The following is a 20,656-nucleotide window of genomic DNA, read 5'->3' on the forward strand; positions in this document are numbered from 1 at the left end:
TAAAAGACAACAAACATCAGGATACATGGAGAAAAGACCAAGTTGTCAAGGATTTCGTTCTACTTGAATCCACAATCAGTGTGCTTGGAAGCAGCAGTCTGGAAGTCAGGTGACTTGATTGGAGTGGGCAATGCTGTTTAGCAAGGACCTATTTAAAGTGTTTGAGGACAGAGATCACCTGCAGGAATTCCGTGCACCTGCCCCAAGCCTTGCATACCAGTTGCCTCCGATGCATTTAAAAATTGGACAATGATAAGGAAGACCAGGAACAGAATTACCGCATTTGAATTATGGTGTTAAACGAAGAATGTTAAATATACCATGGACTTTCAGGAGAACAAACTGATGAGGCCCAGCCTCACCACGAGCAGGGTCCTGAGAGCAGCTGTGCAATTGAGGGAAAATTAATAGACAAAGCAAGCAAAGGCTCCCTTTCCAGAAGTCAGGACCAAGAAAGAGAGAGATGTATTCTCCAACAGGCTTACAGAGTCTTAGGGCATGCAGGCCCTGTCAATTCCACACGTAACGAGGTGGGCAGTCTCTTAACTTTAGATGGCTCTGAGCTCATTGAGGGAGTAATCCAAGACCAATATTGGGGGCAGGCAGAGGGGAGACAACTGCCCTTTGAGCGAGAGAACAATCGGACTTATTTGTTCTTAGAGATAGCTAGCCTTTGGTGCACAGTGAGCAGGCACGTGCTTGTAACAGGCATCTTGACAGTAGCACCATTATGGGGGTTGATGACTTGGCACTATGGAGAGGGTGACTTGGCATCATCAAATGTGAAGGCCATCATCCACCCGAATCAGCCGTCCAGACATAGGAATATGGAACATTTGGCCGTATACATTCACTTTCCAGTCCTCAGTTTCCCACAACAAACAAACTTTATCTTTGTAAATTATCTGCACATATTTCTGAAGAAGTACAGCCAGAGTGTTCTTAGAAGTGAGGATGACCAGTCTTGGTTTCACCTGTTTGGACAGTTATCAGGAGAGAGCAGTCCCTGGAAAAAGACATGATACTCAGAATAAATAGCAGGCCAGTAAAAAAGAGGAAGTCTCTCGACAACTCGGCTTGGCAGACAGTGGCTGCTTCAGTGGGCTCAAACGTGAGAGCTGTGAGCCTGGCACCAGGCCAGCCAGTGTTTGCTGTGCTGTGCACAAGGCTGATATGAATCAGAGTAGGCATGACAGTGCTTAACAGCAACAATCATCTAATATGTGGTTGTTTTTTTTTAGTTCATTTGTGTCTTAACAGGAACTCTGGTGACTGTCTACAGGTAAACATTGGACTGCTCACCACCAGGCCATTGTTTCAAACCCACTGTCTGCTCCCAGGGAGAACTATGAGGCTGTCTGCTTCCATAGAGAATTATAACCCCATATAGGTGGAAGCCACCCTGTAGTGTGTCACGGTGAATTGGAATAGGCTTGGTGGCAGTGTTTGTTTTGTGTCTTAAGATCATGTTCTAAGTGCTTTATTTATGGGACTAGTTTGCATCCCTTTTTCTAATTTATTGGTTTTCATTGTAATTTTCACAGTACTTCTGGGATTCGAAAGTAGAGGGAGGGTTCTTAAAGGATTCCTCCCCAATTTTTTTTAACCACATCACTGAAAGATGGACTCTAAGCCTCTCTTTAAATCACCAGCAAAGTTCCTTGCCCAAGACCATTATAACTGGTAGTATCTAAATTGGCATTTGAATCCCAGACCTCCTAACTGGGGCGCCCTGATGGTATAGTGGGCACCGGTTGGGTTGCTAACCTCAGGGCTTTCTACTGCCATAGAGTTAACTGAGGAGTTCCTACCTGTCCACTAGGGGCACTGTGACTCAGAATTGACTCCATAGCAGTGAGTTTGGTTTGGTTTATACCATTTCTAAAAGTGTTTTTTTAATATATGGTTTCATTTAATTCTTACAAAATATCTCATTATAATCCCTTATCTATAAATTAGGAAACCAGAGTTCAGAGAGTAAGTAATGTACCCAGCAGAGCACAGCTGGTATAAATCCATTCTTCTTTAAAAAAAAAATCATTTTATTGGGGGCTCATACAACTCTTATCACAATCCATACATACATCAGTTGTGTAAAGCACATTTGTACATTCATTGCCCTCATTATTCTCAAAACATTTGCTCTCCACCTAAGCCTTAGGCATCAGCTCCTCATTTTTCCCCTCCCTCCCCGCTCCCCCCTTCCTCATGAACCCTTGATAATTTATAAATTATTATTTTGTCATATCTTGCACCATCCAGCATCTTCCCTCACCCACTTTTCTGTTGTCCGTCCCTCAGGGAGGAGGTAAATCCTTGTAATCTGTTCCACCTTTCAACCCTACCCTCCCTCCACCCTCCTACATCAGAACTCTCACCACTGGTCTTGAAGGGATTATCTGCCCTGGATTCCCTGTGTTTCCAGTTGCTATCTGTACCAGTGTCCATCCTCTGGTCTAGCCAGATTTGTGGGGTAGAATTGGGATCATGATAGTGGAGCGGAGGCTGTGGGGGGATATAAATCCACTTTTGTTTTTAGATTTTTACACTTGCTCCTCTTCCTGCCCTGAGGGGGTGGGTGAGGGTCAATCTTGAGCCACATTGATTGTTTTTTCTTTTAAATGTCTGTGAGATTTCCCCTTCCACTGACCAGGAATTCTGAATTAGAAATGGCAGTGGCCAGATCACGTGCTGCAGGCATAGGGGATAGAATGTGGCCCTGGGAGGCTTTGTCCCATTGGACGGTCAGAGAAGGGCCCCCCAGAGAAGAGGTTTGGAGACACCAGACTGGAAAGGGAGCCTGTGCGTCAGGTACTTTGCTGCACTTGGCAATAGGTGGGGATGGTTGTTTACTGCTCACTTTCCCCAGAGCTCCAATTGCAGGCCCCTTCTTGAGGTACGCTTTAGTTCTGTAAGGTGAGATCCTCGCTCTACAGCCTTGAACAGTTTCTAGCGCCTGGCCCACCAAAGGTAGATTCCTGCTGCTGACAGTAGAGGCCCTCATTGATCTGGTCCTGCAGCATCCCATCTTCCTTAAGTGTTTTTCTGAGATATTTGTTTGTTTTTTAATGATTTTCACTTCTTGCCTGGATTATTTTTACTTCTACTTCTTTCTAACCCATCATTTAGTCCTTTTGTAATACGTAAACCTACTTACTTATTTATTGTTTGCATCATGAATCACTTTTATTCTAGTCAAGAACTTACAAAGATACATACTTAGAATCCCACCCTCTTCAAGTCTGTGGATAGTGCAGACTGTTCCGTACTTGATTGTGAACTTAAAGTTGGTAGCTTTTTAACCCACTCAGGAAAATCTTGGAAGACAGCCAAGCAGTCTACCAACTCTGGCAGCCGGCACCAACATTCTCTTTTGGGAGGTCCATTCAAGTTGGTAAGAATCCCAGCACTTACAGATAGAACTTTTGTCAAAAGGGTTTTTGTACGATTTTAGATCAAAGGGCCTGCAGTTGACTCCTCGCGTATACTGCCATGGATCTCCGTTACTTTGGCACATGGCTTTACTGCTTCTCCTACTGTAGCAAGTTTAGTTTTCTCAAGACTTTGCTTCCTGGTTCCTGGGAATAAAGAAAGTGATGCCCTTTGAGCTGCCTTCATGTGTAAAAGCCAAAGGTACCCCAACTTTACACACACACACAGATATTAAAGTGACCTTCCATGGAGAATCTCACACAGTGAATTTGAGAATTACCTATCTGATCACACACGGTCCAAGAACATTCAAATAGTAAACCAGATATAATCCGAGGTTAAAAACTGGTCTTGAAACATCATGGCCAATGATGCCTCGACTTGCCTTTGATCTTGCCACTGTAAAACCACACCCACATTTAGTGGCCACCAAACATTCAGCGGAGCGTCCTTACCTGTTTGAAGCGACCTGTCTGAGCACTGTTGACTTTTCTTTCAGGCTCTGAATAGTTGCAGGGAGCTCAGGAGGGGTGGGAGGAACCAGCTGCACCTTGGCAGAGTGCCAACATGTGACCAATTGAGGCTTTGAAGAAGTCACTTCAGCGTTTACCATCTCCAGAACCTTCTCCACCAGGTTATAGATAGACTGGGCCGTGGTTCTAAGAGAGAAATCCCGTGGCCTGAAACAGCCTGTTGAGTCTCAACCTACTTAGTTCATCCTGTAGCGTCTATGATTTTTTTAAAAGCTGAATCACAGTGTAACAAGTTGTAGTCTCTGATTTTTTCATAATAATAAATTTGCTTAGATTGGAAACACCTTTTAGTTATCATCTCTCCTTTTCTTCCACCCTTCCCTCTGTCTCTTCTCTTACTGATCTGTTTCACTTTATACCCTTTTTTTGAAGTCAGTCCATTATCTTTTCTGTCATCTGCTTCTCCATCTGTCATTTCTGCCTCCCTTGCAACCACCCATCATTACCAGATAAGCTCCTTTCATCTCTAAAAGTGGAAGATAGGGTTGTGTTGATGGATGGTGAGTAAATATTTACACGAGGGAGGACCTACCAGATAGCAAGCACTCCATGAGATTGAGCTTTCATTGTGCCATTTTGTGAGTCTCCATGCATCAAACACATGGTGGGATTCTCTGTGAGAGGTGAAGTGTGTAATATTTTATACATAAAAACGAATTATTTTTCTTAAAGTGGTTTAAAATAGCTGTTAATTTTGAACTTTGAGTGAAAAAAAATCACTAATTATTGTAAACAATGCTTGGTTGAATAACTTTATGTAGTTAAATTCTTTAATAAGTTGAATTTTCAGGCCTGAGATTTTAGGCAAAACTCTATAGGCCTATCAATTGTATATTTTCCAAAGAAATTGTACTAGTTAATTGTATTCAGCGACTGGTTTCTTTATTATAGTTGCCTGACTCTTCTAAAGTGTGCTTTTTAAATGCCCTGTCTTTTGCATAGTGTGCCTCATGGTGATAGAATTAACGGGTACTATGAACATGACATGAGATTAAATTAGTGAGGAATTTGTTGCTCTAGTTTTAATTGTCCCATGTTCATTTACAGAATGGGCATTGGTTTCGTTGCCGGAAAGCCAAAGCCTTTACAGGGGAGGGAAGCCAGGAGACTGAATGCTTGTGCCTACATGCCCATCAGCTACGCATGTGACCTTCAACAAGGAACTGCGTTTGCCCATGGCAGGTGTCCTCACTTCATCAGTTGATTAAGTGAAGGCCAGGGACTCGTCCCCTGTTCTTACCTAGCCAGGCCTTATACTTGACACTCAGCAACTAGATACTTGAATTGATAATACATATCCTTGTATCCTGATTTAAACGTGTATCATTATCTCCCCTCTTCTTTCCTTTCCAATCTTGGGAATGACAAACCATCTTAAAACTATCTTGTTTAATTACTGTGTGGCCCTTTTTTCATTCAGCTGCCTCCTTGATACAGCTGTAGCTGTCCTTTGTTTGCCCTGAAGCTTTTGTTAAAAACATGCCCTGTTTGGGGATGTAAACCCCAAAGAGAGAGGGGCTGGGGGCTTCCTGTGGAACTTGAGAAGAGAAAATGGAAAATAACCGAAGAGAGCTGTGAGTTGGAGCCAGTCATTAGGAGTGATAGTGTAAATTAACAGCACCAGGAAAAGTGAATAGCATATTAAAGCATACATTTGCACTGTAAGTGTGAGCCAGTGTACGTCCTCAGAGGCACAGAGTGGGAGGCTCAGTGTGGGTGTATGCATTGTTTGGCAGAAGATGTGCGCCTTGGTTGTGCTTCCAGTGCATTTCTAAATTACCACGGATAAGATTGTCATTAAGGTATGTTCCTCCTTTTTGTCTTTTAAACACTGGATTTTTAATAGAACTTTAATTTTCATGGGATATTTGAATGACAATTTAATTCAAAGCAGGCAGAGAAAGATTCCATACTGCTGTATTTACGACTCTGACAATGTTATCAGTAAATAATAGTCATAAAATTTACGTATTTAGTTGGTAATGGTAGATTAAGGATACAATTCCTTTAAGAATTAAAATAAAATTTTAGCACTAGAGGGCACTCTTGATTTATGAATTCATGTCAGAATGAATGGGCACAGAAGGTAGAGTGAGATGAAATTGTTGAAAACATCTCATTGCAAACTTTAGTATTGCCTTCAGAGAAAATCTGGATTATAAAATGGGTTTATATAACTGTATAAGTACAAGTTGATCCTTGTAGGGACTTAAGGCTATTAAGCTACAGATTGAAAGATTGTAGCTACAGATTAAGCTACAGATTGAAAGACACAAAGAAGGTACAAATTAAAATTTCACATTGACTTTTTGAATGGGTCCTAAATTGTTTTAAAGAACTATTACTTTATATGTGTGTGTTTGTATAAATTCTAGCAACATTGCTTTGCTCTTACTAGATTAGAATGTAAAGAAATGAACATAAGTAAATGTATATTGTAACTGAAGTCTATCATTTTTAAGAGTCTGAAAGCAAATAATTAAAAATTGTAGGCATTCTGACTCAATGCATTTTCATGTAAGACATGATTGTTTCAGAGGGGGTTACCAATATGTGCTGACCAGAAGATTATTTCTAAATTTTCATCTTTCTTGAAGAGACTCCATTGGATAAGCTTTGTAGGTCCAGCTCTACTCCGTCCTGAAGGATAACTAGAAGTGGACATCACTCAGTGGCCATGAGTGGTTTGAGATGAGTTAACAGATAGTGGACGAAAGTCTCAATAATAAATAGCACTTTACTAGGAGCTTTGGTGGCATAGTTGTTACGAGTTGGGCTCTGATCCAGAAGGTTCTCGGTTCCAAACCAACAGCCTCTCCAAGGGAGAAAGACTGGGCTCTCTACTTCTATGGAGTGTTGCCGTCTTCTCAGAAACGCACAGGAGTAGTTCTACCCTGTCCTGTCACAGGCCATGCGTCGGCGTCGATTCTGTGGCAGGGAGTTGTTTTCTTCACTGTGTCAGTACCGTTTTTGTTTCAGGCACAGTAGCTCACTCCGCTTCACCGTCCCTGTTATGAAGTGTTGGCACTTGTAAGCACAGAAAAGCTAAGCGGAGTTCCGCTTTGGCAGTGCTGTCCCTGAGTCTGTGTTTAAAAATCACTGCCCCATATATTTCTTTGGGGAGAAGCGACTTTGAGCAAGAGAATTATTGTCCATGTTTCCGATTCCTTTTTTAAGTGGGTTACCAGTTGGGCTGCTAACCTCAAGGTCAGCAGTTTGAAGCCACCAGCTGCTCTGCAGAGAAGGCTTTCCACTGTAGAGTCACACAGCCCCTGGTCTGACCCATACACCGGAGGGCAGCAGAGAGTAAAGCAACAAAGTCCCCGAGGAATCCCGAAAATAGACTAAGGACTCAGAGGGCAGGGCTTGGCCACTCATCAGACTCAATCAGAAAACACACATAAGGGTCAGCAGACAGACCTGGAACTAGTTAGAGCCCCTCCCCACCTTTTTTTCCCCTTATTTTTTAAAAAAAATGTCTATTTGTCTGAGATAGGTAAGATAAACAATCCCAACGAAAAAACAACGGGGCCAATGGTTGGGAGGGGGGGATAGGAGAGTGGGGAGGTGGAGGAGTGGGAGGGGGGAGCCAACAAACCCATGGACAAGGGAACAAGAAGAGATCTCAAATCAATGGTGAGGAGGGTATAGAGTACCTGGTGGGGTTTGATCAAGTACCGAGAGACCAATGAAGGTCGAACAGGATAGTTGGACAGGAGGGAAGTAAAAGGAAATAGTGGAAAGAACTAGGAGGCAAAAGACATTTATAGAGGCATAAATATAAATATATTAATATATAACAATAGGGATATAGATCTGTGTACACATTTTTATATGAGAAGTATCAAGGTAGCAGACAGACTTTGGGCCTCTACTCAGGTCCTCCCTCAACTAAAGAACACTTTGTTCTAATAACCTGGCATTCTGTGATGCTCACCTGCCCAAAAAGATCACTGAAGTAAAAATAGGTACGTAAGCAAATGTGGTAAAGAAAGCTGATGGTGCCCGTCTACTAGAAGATACAGCATCTGGGGTCTTAAAGGCTTGAAGTTAAACAAACAGCCATCTAGTAGGGAAGCAACAAAGCCCACATGGAAGAAGCACACCAGCCTGTGTGATCACAAGGTATCCATGGGATCAGTTATCAGGCATCAGAAGACCCAAAACAATCAATCATATTGATGTGAACAAGGGGGATTGGAGTAGACATCTGTAGACATTTGGACATCCCCTCATAGAAGGGTCACAACGAAGGGACTAGCCAGCCAGGGTACAGTATAACATGGAGTTCTACCCCTCCTCCCCCACTACCATGAACCCAGTTCTACCTTTCAAATCTGGCTAGACCAGAGCATGTATACTGGTATAGATCAGAGCTCTTAACACATGGAATCCAGGACAGATAAACCCCTCAAGAACAATCATGGGAGTAATACCATGAGAGTAGGGAAAAGGTGGGGGGAAAGAGGGGCAACCGATTGCAGTGATTGATGTTAACCTGCCCCCCCTCACCCCAGGGGGAGGAACAAAGGAATATGGGTAAAGGGAGACTATGAAGGTATGAAAATAATTATAGTTTATAATTTATCAAGGGTTCATGAGTGTGGAAGAGGGAGGAGGGTGGACAAAAAGAGGAGCTGATACCAAGGGCTCAAGTAGAAAGAAAATGTTTTGAAAATGATAATAACATATATATAAATGTGCTTGGTAACAGTTGATGTATGGATTGTTATAAGAGCTGTAAGAGCCCCCAATAAAATGATTCATTAAAAAAAAGTTACAGCCTCAGAGACCCACAGGGAAGGGCAGTTCTACCCTGTCCTATGAAGCCCTTCAAGTCGGAATAGACTTTATAGCAGTGGTTTATTTAAATGGGTTATTTAAAGCACCTAATTTGTAGACAGCTGTCAGGATCTACTTGATGGCAGTGAGTTTTTGAGTTTGAGTATTATCGGAAACACACCATAGAAATTAATTTCGGGAGGGTACCTAAAAATCACTCCTGTCTCTTTGACAAAGCGGAAGAATTACCCTTAGAGAGATGAAGCTACCGAGGAAAACTTAAGACACGCACTTTAGTGTCGTGAAGTAGGCAACTGGGCGAGAGAGATTGGATTGGGACTTGAGGTAGACATTCCGACTGCCACCAAAGAGGAAAGCAGCATTGGGTTGTGACACTAGTAGACAAGAGCTTCAGATGGCCTGCCTTTTATTCTTGGCTTCCCCTGACAGCGTCAGAAACCTTGTGTGTTTGTGCTATATGGGCATTAGATATCTTCCCTAATTGCTATTGGAAATTGTGAAAATCAATATGATGGAATAAAACATTCAAAAAACTTTTAAAATCATAAACAAATAAATGTATAAGTTTTTGTGGTATCTTGGCAGATGGGACTTCTAAAAATTACTGTACCGTACACTACTTTGCCACATCTTTTACATTACTCCCCTTTTAAATGCTTTGAAAAATGTAATTAAAATATAATAATAAGTGAAAAATTAGGCTTTTGCTTTGCTGATGAAGAAAATAGCAGTAACACATATTGAGGGCGGCCCCTTTGATGCTGCTGGCCATTTGAAAGTCTGTCCAGAATTGTCTTTGATCTGAATTGAGTGGTATGACTAAAATGAAAAGTAGTTAATAGCCTGCATGGTTTGGTAGGCCTGGAGCTTAAATGTCCAGAAAGACACAGTACAATTTTGCCCCTTAACTTCTTGCAGGGATAATGTATCTGTGGCCTTGGACGTGAAGTGGCTGCTCCCTTGTTGCTGTTAACGTAAGGTCAGGGACTGATGTTGTGGGAAGCATGGACCTAATGAACGGACAAGCAAGCAATGTGAATATTGCAGCCACCGCTTCTGAGGTAAGGCTTTAACACACTTGATTATAAACACTGTGAACTGGCTTTCTAACCTTTCAGAGATTATGGTTGATTGCAGACTGAAGTCAGAACTTGAAATAAACAGCTATAAAGAAAGTTGAACTTGCCAAACAAAACCCTTTGTCATTCATGTGTTGGCTGCATCTTGGCAACCTCAGGCCTTATCCCTGGGCCTTCAGTTACCTCTCTGTGTGGGGTAGCCAGCCTCAGTGGGAGGGTTTCAACTGGATGACTCAAGGTCCTCAGCGATACAGAAAGATGGTGAGTGAATGTCAGATCAGGGCCTCCATGTAAAAGCGATTACATCATTGTGCTCATGTTACTTGAGAAGGTATTTAAGAAAAACCCTTTCTTGGGTTAACTTTTCAAGGAAAACAAAGATTTCTTCCACATGAGCCTTAAGGGCAAAGTATAAATGAGGCAGAGAAAGATTCTTTATAAAAAGAAAATAACGAATTTTTGGCACTATCCACATCTTTACTCCAAGCTATTGTTATAAATCTAATACACAGATGATTTTATTTTTGTATGGGTAGTATTACAGAGTTACAGAAATGACTTAATATGATAGTCATAGATTAAAAAATGAGTTTTATCTAGAATTTATTTGCTTAGTAATGTGATATATCTCTACAGATTTAACATTTTAAACTAATTACAGTATATTTCATTAGAGGTCATTGTTCATTTAAATTAATGTATTTGGGAATTGTTCATTTTAAAGCTCAGTTATCTACAGGATTGTTCTGTCATTTTCTTGATGCTATATCCCCTGCCTCTGAAGTTTGATGGGTTTGAAGCTTGTATTTATTTGGCAGACCCTGAGACCCTGGAGGCTTAGTGGATTACATGTTGGGCCGCTAATCACAAGGTCAGACGTTTGAAACCACTAGCTGCTCCCTTTAAGAGTTACAGCCTCAGAAACCCACGGGGACCATTCCACTCTGCCCTACAGGGTCGCTCTGAGAGGAAGGGACTCGATGGCAGTGAGTGAGCAAGGGAATGAAGCTCTTTCCTCTCTGCCGTGCTAACAGGAGTGGCACAAGTCTGTATAGCCGTGTCCGCTCCTCATTCAGATCTAATTTAATCTATCTGGATTCACCTGTTTTACATGAGTGGATTATGGTCTTAGGGATAGGTGGGCACTGAAAGGGGATGATCGTATAGAGAGAACTCACTTGATCCAAAACATTTGGTCATGGTCCTTTTAGAGCAGTGGTTCTCTAGCTTGCTCATGCTGTGACCCTCATGTGGTGGTACCCCCTCCCCCCACCCCAACCATAAAATTATTTTTGTCGGCACTTCATCTCTAATTTTGCTACTGTGGTGAATTGGGTGACCCCTGTGAAAGGGTAGTTTGACACACACCCCCAAGGGGTCACGACCCACAGGTTGAGAACCGCTGTTCCTAGAGTGTTATCAAACTTAGAGCCAGCAGGTGGGAAGCACAGATAAGCTGGGGACTTTCAGGCATGTGGTTGGCATCTGAGGGCTTGGGCAGGTATGCTCTTTGGAGCACTGTACCCTTAGATTGGTAAGATCTAACTGAGCTCCTGGTGCTTAGGTTCAGAGCAGTGTTGCTCAAAGTGGCCTCTACTGCTCCTGGGGGTCACTGGGATAATCTGTAAAATGATACCTGTAAAACCAGATACCTGCACTTTATTTTGGGTTCTGGGCTGTTGTAGAGGGGTTTTTAATTACCAGGAGGGTGCTGAGTAATTTTCTTCCTGAAAAGGAGATGGAATGCCAAATAAGTTTGGGAACTGATGGTTCAGAGGAAGACATGCTATATGAGGAGGCTTTTAAAAAATTGTGGGGAAAATCCATTATCTTTTGATTTTATTTCTCACGAGGCTGTGAAACCCCCTCCTATGTCCGGTAGAATTGGAACTGAATTGCTTTTAGTTAGTTGGTGTGTGAAATGGAATACATTGATTCTCTGACACATTTTGGTGTCAGAGAAGTGTGATTTGATACTCTTACAGATGGCTTCTAGGCTGTTTTTAAGAGTCTGAGATTAGAGGTATTCAAATCAACACATTGCTGGACAAATAATTACAGCAACTATGGAATTCCGGTGTTGCACTACATACACATACTTTTACAACCTTAACTTCGATTTGCATACATTTTTGGATATTGATTTATAATGTAGCTATCAGTGTCTTCCATCTTTCCTTTTTCCCATGTTCCAAAAAGCATCCAGCGTGGTTTTGGTGATCTGAACTCGCGCGTTCAGGCAGCCAGGTTTCCGAGACGACGCTCTCCTCCCATGGTCAGCTGCAAGCTGATCTCAGTAACACTTTCCTTCTGCCCTCTCCCCAAAGATCTGGCAACCCCCCCCCCCCCCCCCCGGGATCCCTTCACAGCTTTCTCTTCCTCTCCTGATAGTGATGTCCAGGAAGGGGTAGACAGAAGTGGAGACATGAGTATGTTCGGTGGACTTAAGGCAGAAAGAGGTTGGGAAGATGGTGCAGGACTGGGCACTGTTCTGTTGTACATAGCATCACTGTGAATCAGAAGTGACTCCAGGGCTTCCAACAACAATCTCAGACAAAACAAAAGGGGGATGGTGCAATAAAATTACGATGTTTTAACTAGAGAGAGGTAGGCACCTCCTTGACCTTCATCACCATCTAAGTACCATACCATTTATCATCAAAGTACCCGTTCTAGCGTCCCATTCTTAACAGTTGGTTTTTTTCTTCTAATTTTTTTTAAAAACTTTTTATTAGGGGCTCATACAACTCTTATCACAATCCATATTCTTAATATACATATACATACATCAATTGTATAAAGCACATGTGTACACTTTGCCCTGATCATTTTTTTTCTTTTCTTTTTTTTACATTTTATTAGGGGCTCATACAACTCTTATCACAATCCATACATATACATCAATTGTATAAAGCACATCCGCACATTCCCTGCCCCAATCATTCTCAAAGCATTTGCTCTCCCTTAAGCCCTTTGCATCAGGTCCTCTTTTTTTTTTTCCCTCCCTCATGTGCCCTTGGTAATTTATATATTGTTATTTTGTTATATCCTGCCCTATCCGGAGTCTCCCTTCCCCCCCTTCTCTGCCGTCCAACAGTTGGTTTTTTAAACCTCTTTCTCAATGATGACTTGCCCAGCATTTCATCACAACCTCTCTCAGACATAAACCCACTCCCATGCAGTCAATCCCATCTTTTCACTACCCTGTATAGGGCTTTTAAGGTTGTCAATCCTTATGGCCAGAGGCAGCTTCAGGGCCTCCTGAGGAGCAGCTAATGGGTTTGAACCATTGACCTTGTGGTTAGCATCCCGATTAGTAACCCACTACACCACCAGAACTCCTATTTAAAGATCTAAGATTTTTGCCTGCTTGCCTTAGTAACTTTAGCAAATGATTCATATGTTTCCCCTTTTTTCTTCTCCTATGTTAGAATAGTGTTTAATGACCCGTTTAATAGAAGTCAAAGAAAGGAGTTGGACTATTTATTTCACAGGTTGTGGCACAGAAACACTAATATTTAGTAAAATTTATGAGGGTAGCCAGACTTAGAGACAAAAATACAGAAATTGTAAATTGCATAAGAAAAATATTTAAAGCCACGCACTTTGGATAGTTCGTTGACAAGATATACCATATACATTCGTGTATAAGCCGAGTTTTCCAGCACATTTTTAATGCAGTTTTCCCAGTCATATTTCGGCTGATATTCAGGTTGGCTTGTACTTGAGTATATACGGTAAGTGAATAACTGGTGTAAAATTACGTTAAAGTGAACTTAAGAATATGTGGGAACTTTTGATTCTGAGACCAGCATGTTAAGAGAGTCTCAAGTTAATCTTCAAACTAGTAAAAGATAACATGTATTTCCTATGTTTTCTGTTTAAATGAGGTTTTTCATAGCAGGTAGATTGTATTTTAGTTTATTTCTTAAGATTAAGCAAGTCATTTTATATGAAATTCTCCTGTCTAAAATCTAAGAAGCGTTGATTGCACAGTGAGTAAGCATCTGGCTGCTAGCCAAAAGTTTGGGGCTTTGGATCCACCCAGCAGCTCTCCACAGGAAGAAGAACGAGCCTGGGAGTCGCCTCTGCCCAGAGGGTCTCTGTGGGTCCAAGGTGGACTGGATGGCACCTAACAAAAACAATTCCAGGTCCCGAGGGCAGAAAATGCCATTGAATTTAGAAGTGATGGCTTTCTCTGTTGACATATACCAAATTAAAAAAAAAAAAGTTGAAGTTCAAAGGGCCAACCAATGACATGAATGGTAAGGGATATTTAGTGAATTGGATCCCTTGCCTTAGTAAAGATTATTTTGCTACTACTTAAAAAGAGAAAAACTTTAAATAAGGTTTAATGACAAGTGCTTTGATTTGTTGCATAGTAACGAATTGACCTGAAACCCTGGTCATTTTAAATTGTGGTGCCTCACGTCCTTCCACCTCGTAGCACACCCAGACTTGGGTCTAAATGATGGTACTGCAATAATCCTCTCAATTCAGCCAGTCAGTACAGAATGCATTTTATTTCATGCGACAAATGAAGTGGAAATTTAACATAAACGAGACAGTCGGGATTAAAAGCTTCCTTTTTTCATTTTACACGTAGCAACAGAAAATTTATATGTAAAACAGCCTTAATGCAGGTAGTATATTTAGGTTTACAGTACAATAACTATCCACTGTACTTCACAAAGAGACATCATTTAGCAGGTAGCAATGGATTACATGGCTCTTCAGTTAATGCAGTTGTTATAAGTTTTTTCTTAGGGTTTCTAGTATCAAGATAATTGTTCTAAAAAACCCTCAATTGTTTATAAGTTGTAAATAAATGTTTTCTGTGAGTCTCCTTTACCCCATTTGAGAATCATTGAACTTGTTTAAGTATTTTATTTCCACAGAAAATGCCCTAGGATGTCAGGATAAGGAAACTAACACACAGCCATAGACTTGCAAATCTGAAGGGGAAGTTGGGCTTCAGGTTGACAACCTTTACCTGGCTGGCGCAGCTGTTGTTTCCAGTGGCCTGTGAGACAATCCTAATATGGCTGCATTTCTTTTCAATCTGACAGAAAAGTAGCAGCTCTGAGTCATTAAGTGACAAAGGCTCTGAACTCAAGAAAAGCTTCGATGCTGTGGTCTTTGATGTCCTCAAGGTCACACCTGAAGAATATGCCGTAAGCATCCCTCACCTTTCTTCTCTGTGTGTGTGTGTGTGTGTGTGTGTGTGTGTGAGAGAGAGAGAGAGAGAGAGAGAGAGAGAGAGAGAGAGAGAGAGAGAGAGAGAGAGAGAGGAGAGAGAGAGAGATATGACGCAATGGTGTGATTGGGTTAGGGTTTGGGCGTCCAGTGGAGGAGATTGTAAAACCAATCAAGGAAAAGCAGACTATGGGAATATTGATGTGGCCGAGTAGCACTGCAGTGGGTGTGGCCGCGGCTGGGGTGGGGGGTGGATGGAGGATGAGAAAGAAGTAGGGGGTGTTTAGGACACTTTCATAAGTTACACTTTCAGCTTGGCAAGTAACAAGTATTACCCTTTGGTAATTCCTTTTATCTCCACCGGTACCACCCCTCTCAGTCAACCTTACTCTTCTTGACACTTCTGAGCAGTGTTTTTATTTTTGGCAAATAAAAAAATTACAAACATAGGAAAGCATTATTTCAGTATCATAAAAGGTGCTAAAATCCTTATCATTGACGTCCCTTTTCTGCTTTAATTTGTTAATGGAATGTATTGATTTTAAATATATATTTGACTTATTCTTTCCGGAATAACACTATGCCTGGTAGCGTTCTTTGACACATTGCTAGATTTTCCTTTACCTGGTTAACCGTAAACGAGACCTTACCTGTTACGTGCTGCCACTACCACAGTGTGATGACTTTTTCTAAATTACAAGACTACCTCACTAATTACATTAGAGTTCTATTACAAGCTGAAGGAATCTTTAATACTCATAAGAACACATCTTCTATGAACCAATAGACTGATTTTTGTGTTTTGAAATCTGGCATGTATTTTATATTTAAGGAGATGTCCAAATTAAAAAAATTATTTTTGTCTTATTTTTTAACTTTACCTGATTTCTTCCTCAAGGAGATACACAGATATGAGATAGTTAGAAATAATTTGGCTCTTACACTATTAAATATAATTTCCAATTCTTGATAAACCTCTTACACTATGTGCAGAATGCGATGGTAATTCAGGATATATGTTATATTATGGAATTTCAAAGAACATAATATCATTCTTTATATTTCAGGGTCAGATAACACTCATGGACGTTCCAGTATTCAAAGCCATCCAACCAGACGTGAGTAGTTTTAAAACTTTTTACTTTAAATATTGAAAATGCTCAGCTGTAATACCCCAAATGGTGATGTTTTATAGAAATGTTGAATTACACTTCATATTAATTTAAAAATGTAACTTGCCCCTATGTTTTCCAGGCCTCAGAGCTGAATGTGACGTCTCTAGTTGTCCTTTGAGTCATAAACCCTGTTGGCATTGAGTTGACTCGGGCTCGCGGAATACCACCCCCTCCCCCCAACCGCGTGTCATGTCCTGGATGGGACTGTTTGCATCACCTTCCCTTTCCTTGTTGTACCGAAGAGAGGAATAGACTCAGCGGGATTACATGATTTCCCATGGCTTTGAAGCCTTTTTCATAGTATGGTAGAAAATAGATAGTGGTTTTTGAAACTCACTATAAAAATCTTTTTACCTGCTACACCTTTAACTGAAGACTTTACGACCATTCGTTGATAGGTTAGAGAGAGGATCAAAAAGGACATTTGTTTTCAATAAAAGTAAGGGATTTTAAATCTAAGGTATCTGTGAAGGGCTCAACTTGGGTAAGGTGGTCTATTGATAATAGGATGCCCTTGATAGGCAACTAAGTGTTGTCACTGGGTCTCAGATTCCAAAAATGGAAGGTTTTCCCACTCTATGAAGTATAAATATAAATAATGATTTTTTTTTTTTACTCTAGTACAAACTATGGGTTCTGAGTTTCAGTACCATAAGCTTGATACATTTTTACTGCTTTGGGCAACAAAATATGATGTACTTGTGGTGAATACAAGTTTACGGTGTCCCTGAGCACTGTTTACAATGACTCTGGTTATTTACAACATTCATACATGTCACATTGTATTGTCAGTGATTTTTGAATAGATTACTTAGTCCCTTAGTGTCTCAGGTTTGTCACCCATGAAATGATTACTAATTCGTGTCATTTCCACATTGTTTTCCTAACTTTTTTCTTATAGCCCAGAAAGCCTTCTGAAGAGAAACATTGTACTAGAAATAGAAGAACGTTTGGGGAATAAGGAACAAGTAAAAAATGGCTTTTATATTTGGAAATGGCAAAAAACCTGAAATAATTAATTTTCCTACTTTCCAAACAAAAACAACCCCAAACCAAATTCTTAATAAAAATAAGATTTTAGGGGTATTCCCCCCAACAATTCTATTGATGTTTATTTCATATAGCATCCAATTCCTTAGTAGTTCAGACACCTCCAGGAGTCCGTCTGAGAACATTGTCTCCTTTCTGTGCTCTTCGTCAGTAGCTCCCCATTGCCCCCCCAACCTCCCTGCCGTTCCCCCCAAGGAACCATGAATCCAATTACTGTCTCTATAGATTTACCTACCCTGCATTCCATGTACAGAAGAACATTTAAAAAGAAAACAACAAAATAAAAAGTTTTAAAAGAATAGCAGTGAAACAGATAAAATCAATAAATAGGCAGAACATGTTAAAATTATTACAAATTTAATGGATTATAAGGAAGATCAAATGATAAAGGACCTAGGTTTTAACCTGACTTGTAACTGTAACATTCCCCTTTCCAGTGCACTCTGCATGTTAGCCAGGCTCTTCACAGCCCTGGTCCATGGTCAGAGGGGATTCCCCAGGGGTTCAAGTCACATGTACCGTATTTCCCCTTCACTTTTTTTGTTTTATTTTTAACAGAAGCAGCTTTAAAAGAGGTTTAAAGGGAGATCACATGATAAGATAATTATATTTTGACCCAACTACGTTTGCCACAATCACCTGTACAATATCTCTATCACATCCCTCCACTATGGTCAGGAGGTTCATCAGAGGCTTAATTCATGTGTGGGCCTGCAAATGGATTATGGGCTTCCACTGTCATCCATTGCCTTCTGTAAGCCAGGTGTTCGTAATTTAAGCTCTTATGCCATTCCTACCTTTAGATTTGGATTATATTATTTACAATTCTTGGGTCACAGTGTGCTTCTTCCATGTGAATTTAGTCAACATCTCACTTGGATGGCTGCTTGCTTGAAAGCCAGCCTTTAAGACACCAGACATGATTCGTTTTCATAGCTGGACAGCATTTCTTTTCCCCACAATTTGGTATGGCACCCATATCTTCAGTGACCTCTTCATGAGGGGGAGCAGCAAGCAGGGCCATGTCCTAAGAACTAATTGTTCTTATATTTGGGCCAGAATTAAGTGAAAGCCCCAAATTAATTCATTCTTCTATGGTTTATTTATGTCTCTGGTTCACGTAGAGACGTCATGGTCATTATCGATGGCAGTATCAATCATCCCCCTGGGGCATCACTTCCACCGCCATGTCAAAGTTGACTCATTGCGCCCTATAAAACAAGTAGTACTGCCCTGTGAGTCTGTAAGTCTTCGCAGGAGTAGAAAACCTCCTCATTTGGAGCTTGCTGGGGGTTTGGGACTGCTGACCCTGTGGTTAGCAGACCTAGGTGTAATCACTATGTTTTGATAGTGTCCTTAGTTTAACTAAGGCAGGGGTCCTCAAACTACAGCCCACGGGCCACATGCGGCCCACCGAGGACATTTATCTGGCCTGCCGGGTGTTTTTGCCCCGTTTGTTTTTTTATTTCAAAATAAAATATGTGCAGTGTGCATAGGAATTTGTTCATAGTTTTTTTTTAACTATAGTCCGGCCCTCCAACTGGTCTGAGGGACAGTGAACTGGGCCCCTATTTAAAAAGTTTGAGGACCTCTTATCTAAGAGAATACAAAGTATACTTTTACCAAATTCATCGATTGCTACCTTAAATATATTTTTCCTTTTGATTAATTACAGCAAGTATGCTGTATTGTCATTTTTGATCAGTACTGTCTAATAAAAGTAGAATAATAAATGTTCCAGTGCACATTAAAAAGCTAAAAGACGCAGGTAAAATGGATTTTATGATATATTGTATTTACTGCTACATATAAAACACTCAATTTAAGAAAGATATTTTAAAGTTTTTCTGTTCTAGGTTTGAAGTCTGGCATATATGTTACATTTAAGCACATCTTTGTTTGCAGTAGCTGCATTTCAAGTCTTCAGGATCCACTTGTGGCTAGTGGCTTGGTCCTTGAAGATGTAAATAATTGCTGCTTGAGGACATTTTTCATTCCTCTGGGGCATCCAACAGAACCCTGTGACATTTAGAAGTACAGGAAATTATGTCTGTAAACCTGTGCGTGGAATATGTAGGAGCAGTCAGTTCTTATTCAGCCTTAACAATAGTGCACGAACAGGCTCAAGGCTGTTTAAAATCTGCAAGAGGAACGAGTGAAGATGATTATGATGAAGGCATATATATATTTGAAAGTATCCATTTCTTTTTTTAAAAATGTCATTGTGATGAATGTGTTGGTTGTTTCAGTTATTTCAAACTGTGAGCAAATTTACATAGCATTACAGGCACATGTAGGAGTTCTCTGTGAGTCAAACAGTGGACTATTCATAACCATACACCTTGATTTTGGTCCCTATATGTGGTTCATCCCAGTTTCTACGGTCATGTCTGTTCTTTCTGTCTCTGCTTCAATGTCCTTACTCATGATTCCATCTCTCTCATTTGAAGTACTGCAGTAGCCTCTAACATGATCTGCTCCTGTCCACTCTTGCCCTCTAACCCTTCTCTGCCCTGTAGTCACGGTCATCTTCTCAACATACCAGTCTGATCATACCACCCACTGGCTTAAAACATCTCGGGCCTTGATTTACCTGAGTCTGAGTCTACGGATCTTTTCAAAGTTTAGTTGCTTTCTACCTTCTGCGGTCTCATATTCACCTGTCCATCCCTCCCCTGCCTCTCTGCCCTGGCCTTCTTTTGTTTCCTGTCGGCAGGAGCCTGCACACAACCTAGCTATAACTCCTACTCACCCTTCCGTTCTCACGTCAAAGAGAACTTCTCCAGAAGAGCTTTCCCTGCCTTGCTCTTGGGCCTCCAAACACTAAGTCCTGCTAGACTTTGGGGAGTTGCGGTTGTGCATTTGTGTTGTGCCATCCGTACCTGCAATTTACTCAGTGGCTGCTGAGCGTCAATTACTGCTTTGGGTGCTTGAGATACAGAAAAAATTCCTGACCTCGGGGTTCTTACATTTGAGTGAGGTGAGCTAGTAAGTGATGTGGGAAAAATAAAGCGGGGGCGAGTGGCAACTGCAGTTTTAGACAGGACAGGGGCTTCCCTGAGAAGGTGGCACCTCAGCAAAGACCTGAACTAAGTGAGAGAGCAAGCCCCTGGGTGTGTGTGGATAGAGAGTTCCAGGGAGAGGAAGTGCAGAAGCTGGAGAGCGAGGGGAGGGGATTTAGGAGACGGTGCGGAGAAGACTGAGGGCTAGATGGTGTGGGCCTTGGGCACCACTGGAAGGGAGGGGACTCACTGCATTCTCTCACTTGGGTTTCTTTCTGGCTGCTGACCTGGGTGTGTGGGGAAAGTAAGCAGGTGGCGAGAGGGTGATGCAGGTGGCACGCAGCACTACCAAAGACTTCATCAGGAGACCAAGTGAGAAATGAAGG

At 41.3% G+C, this 20,656-nt stretch overlaps 1 protein-coding gene across 2 annotated transcripts in view; it reads left to right on the top strand.

Annotated features, from left to right (window-relative positions):
• RALGPS2 (Ral GEF with PH domain and SH3 binding motif 2) overlaps positions 1–20,656 on the top strand; it is a 148,263-nt gene that overhangs the window by 32,840 nt on the left and 94,767 nt on the right. For both annotated transcript variants that reach the window (XM_075527852.1, XM_075527857.1), the window contains exons 2-4: positions 9,687–9,829; positions 14,917–15,021; positions 16,111–16,161. In XM_075527852.1, the coding sequence (XP_075383967.1) occupies positions 9,773–9,829; positions 14,917–15,021; positions 16,111–16,161 (213 nt within the window). In that variant the 5' untranslated portion in view covers positions 9,687–9,772. The remainder of the gene's footprint in view (positions 1–9,686; positions 9,830–14,916; positions 15,022–16,110; positions 16,162–20,656) is intronic.

This window comes from Tenrec ecaudatus, chromosome 1 (assembly GCF_050624435.1).
Source record: "Tenrec ecaudatus isolate mTenEca1 chromosome 1, mTenEca1.hap1, whole genome shotgun sequence".
NCBI classification, from domain to species: domain Eukaryota; kingdom Metazoa; phylum Chordata; class Mammalia; order Afrosoricida; family Tenrecidae; genus Tenrec; species Tenrec ecaudatus.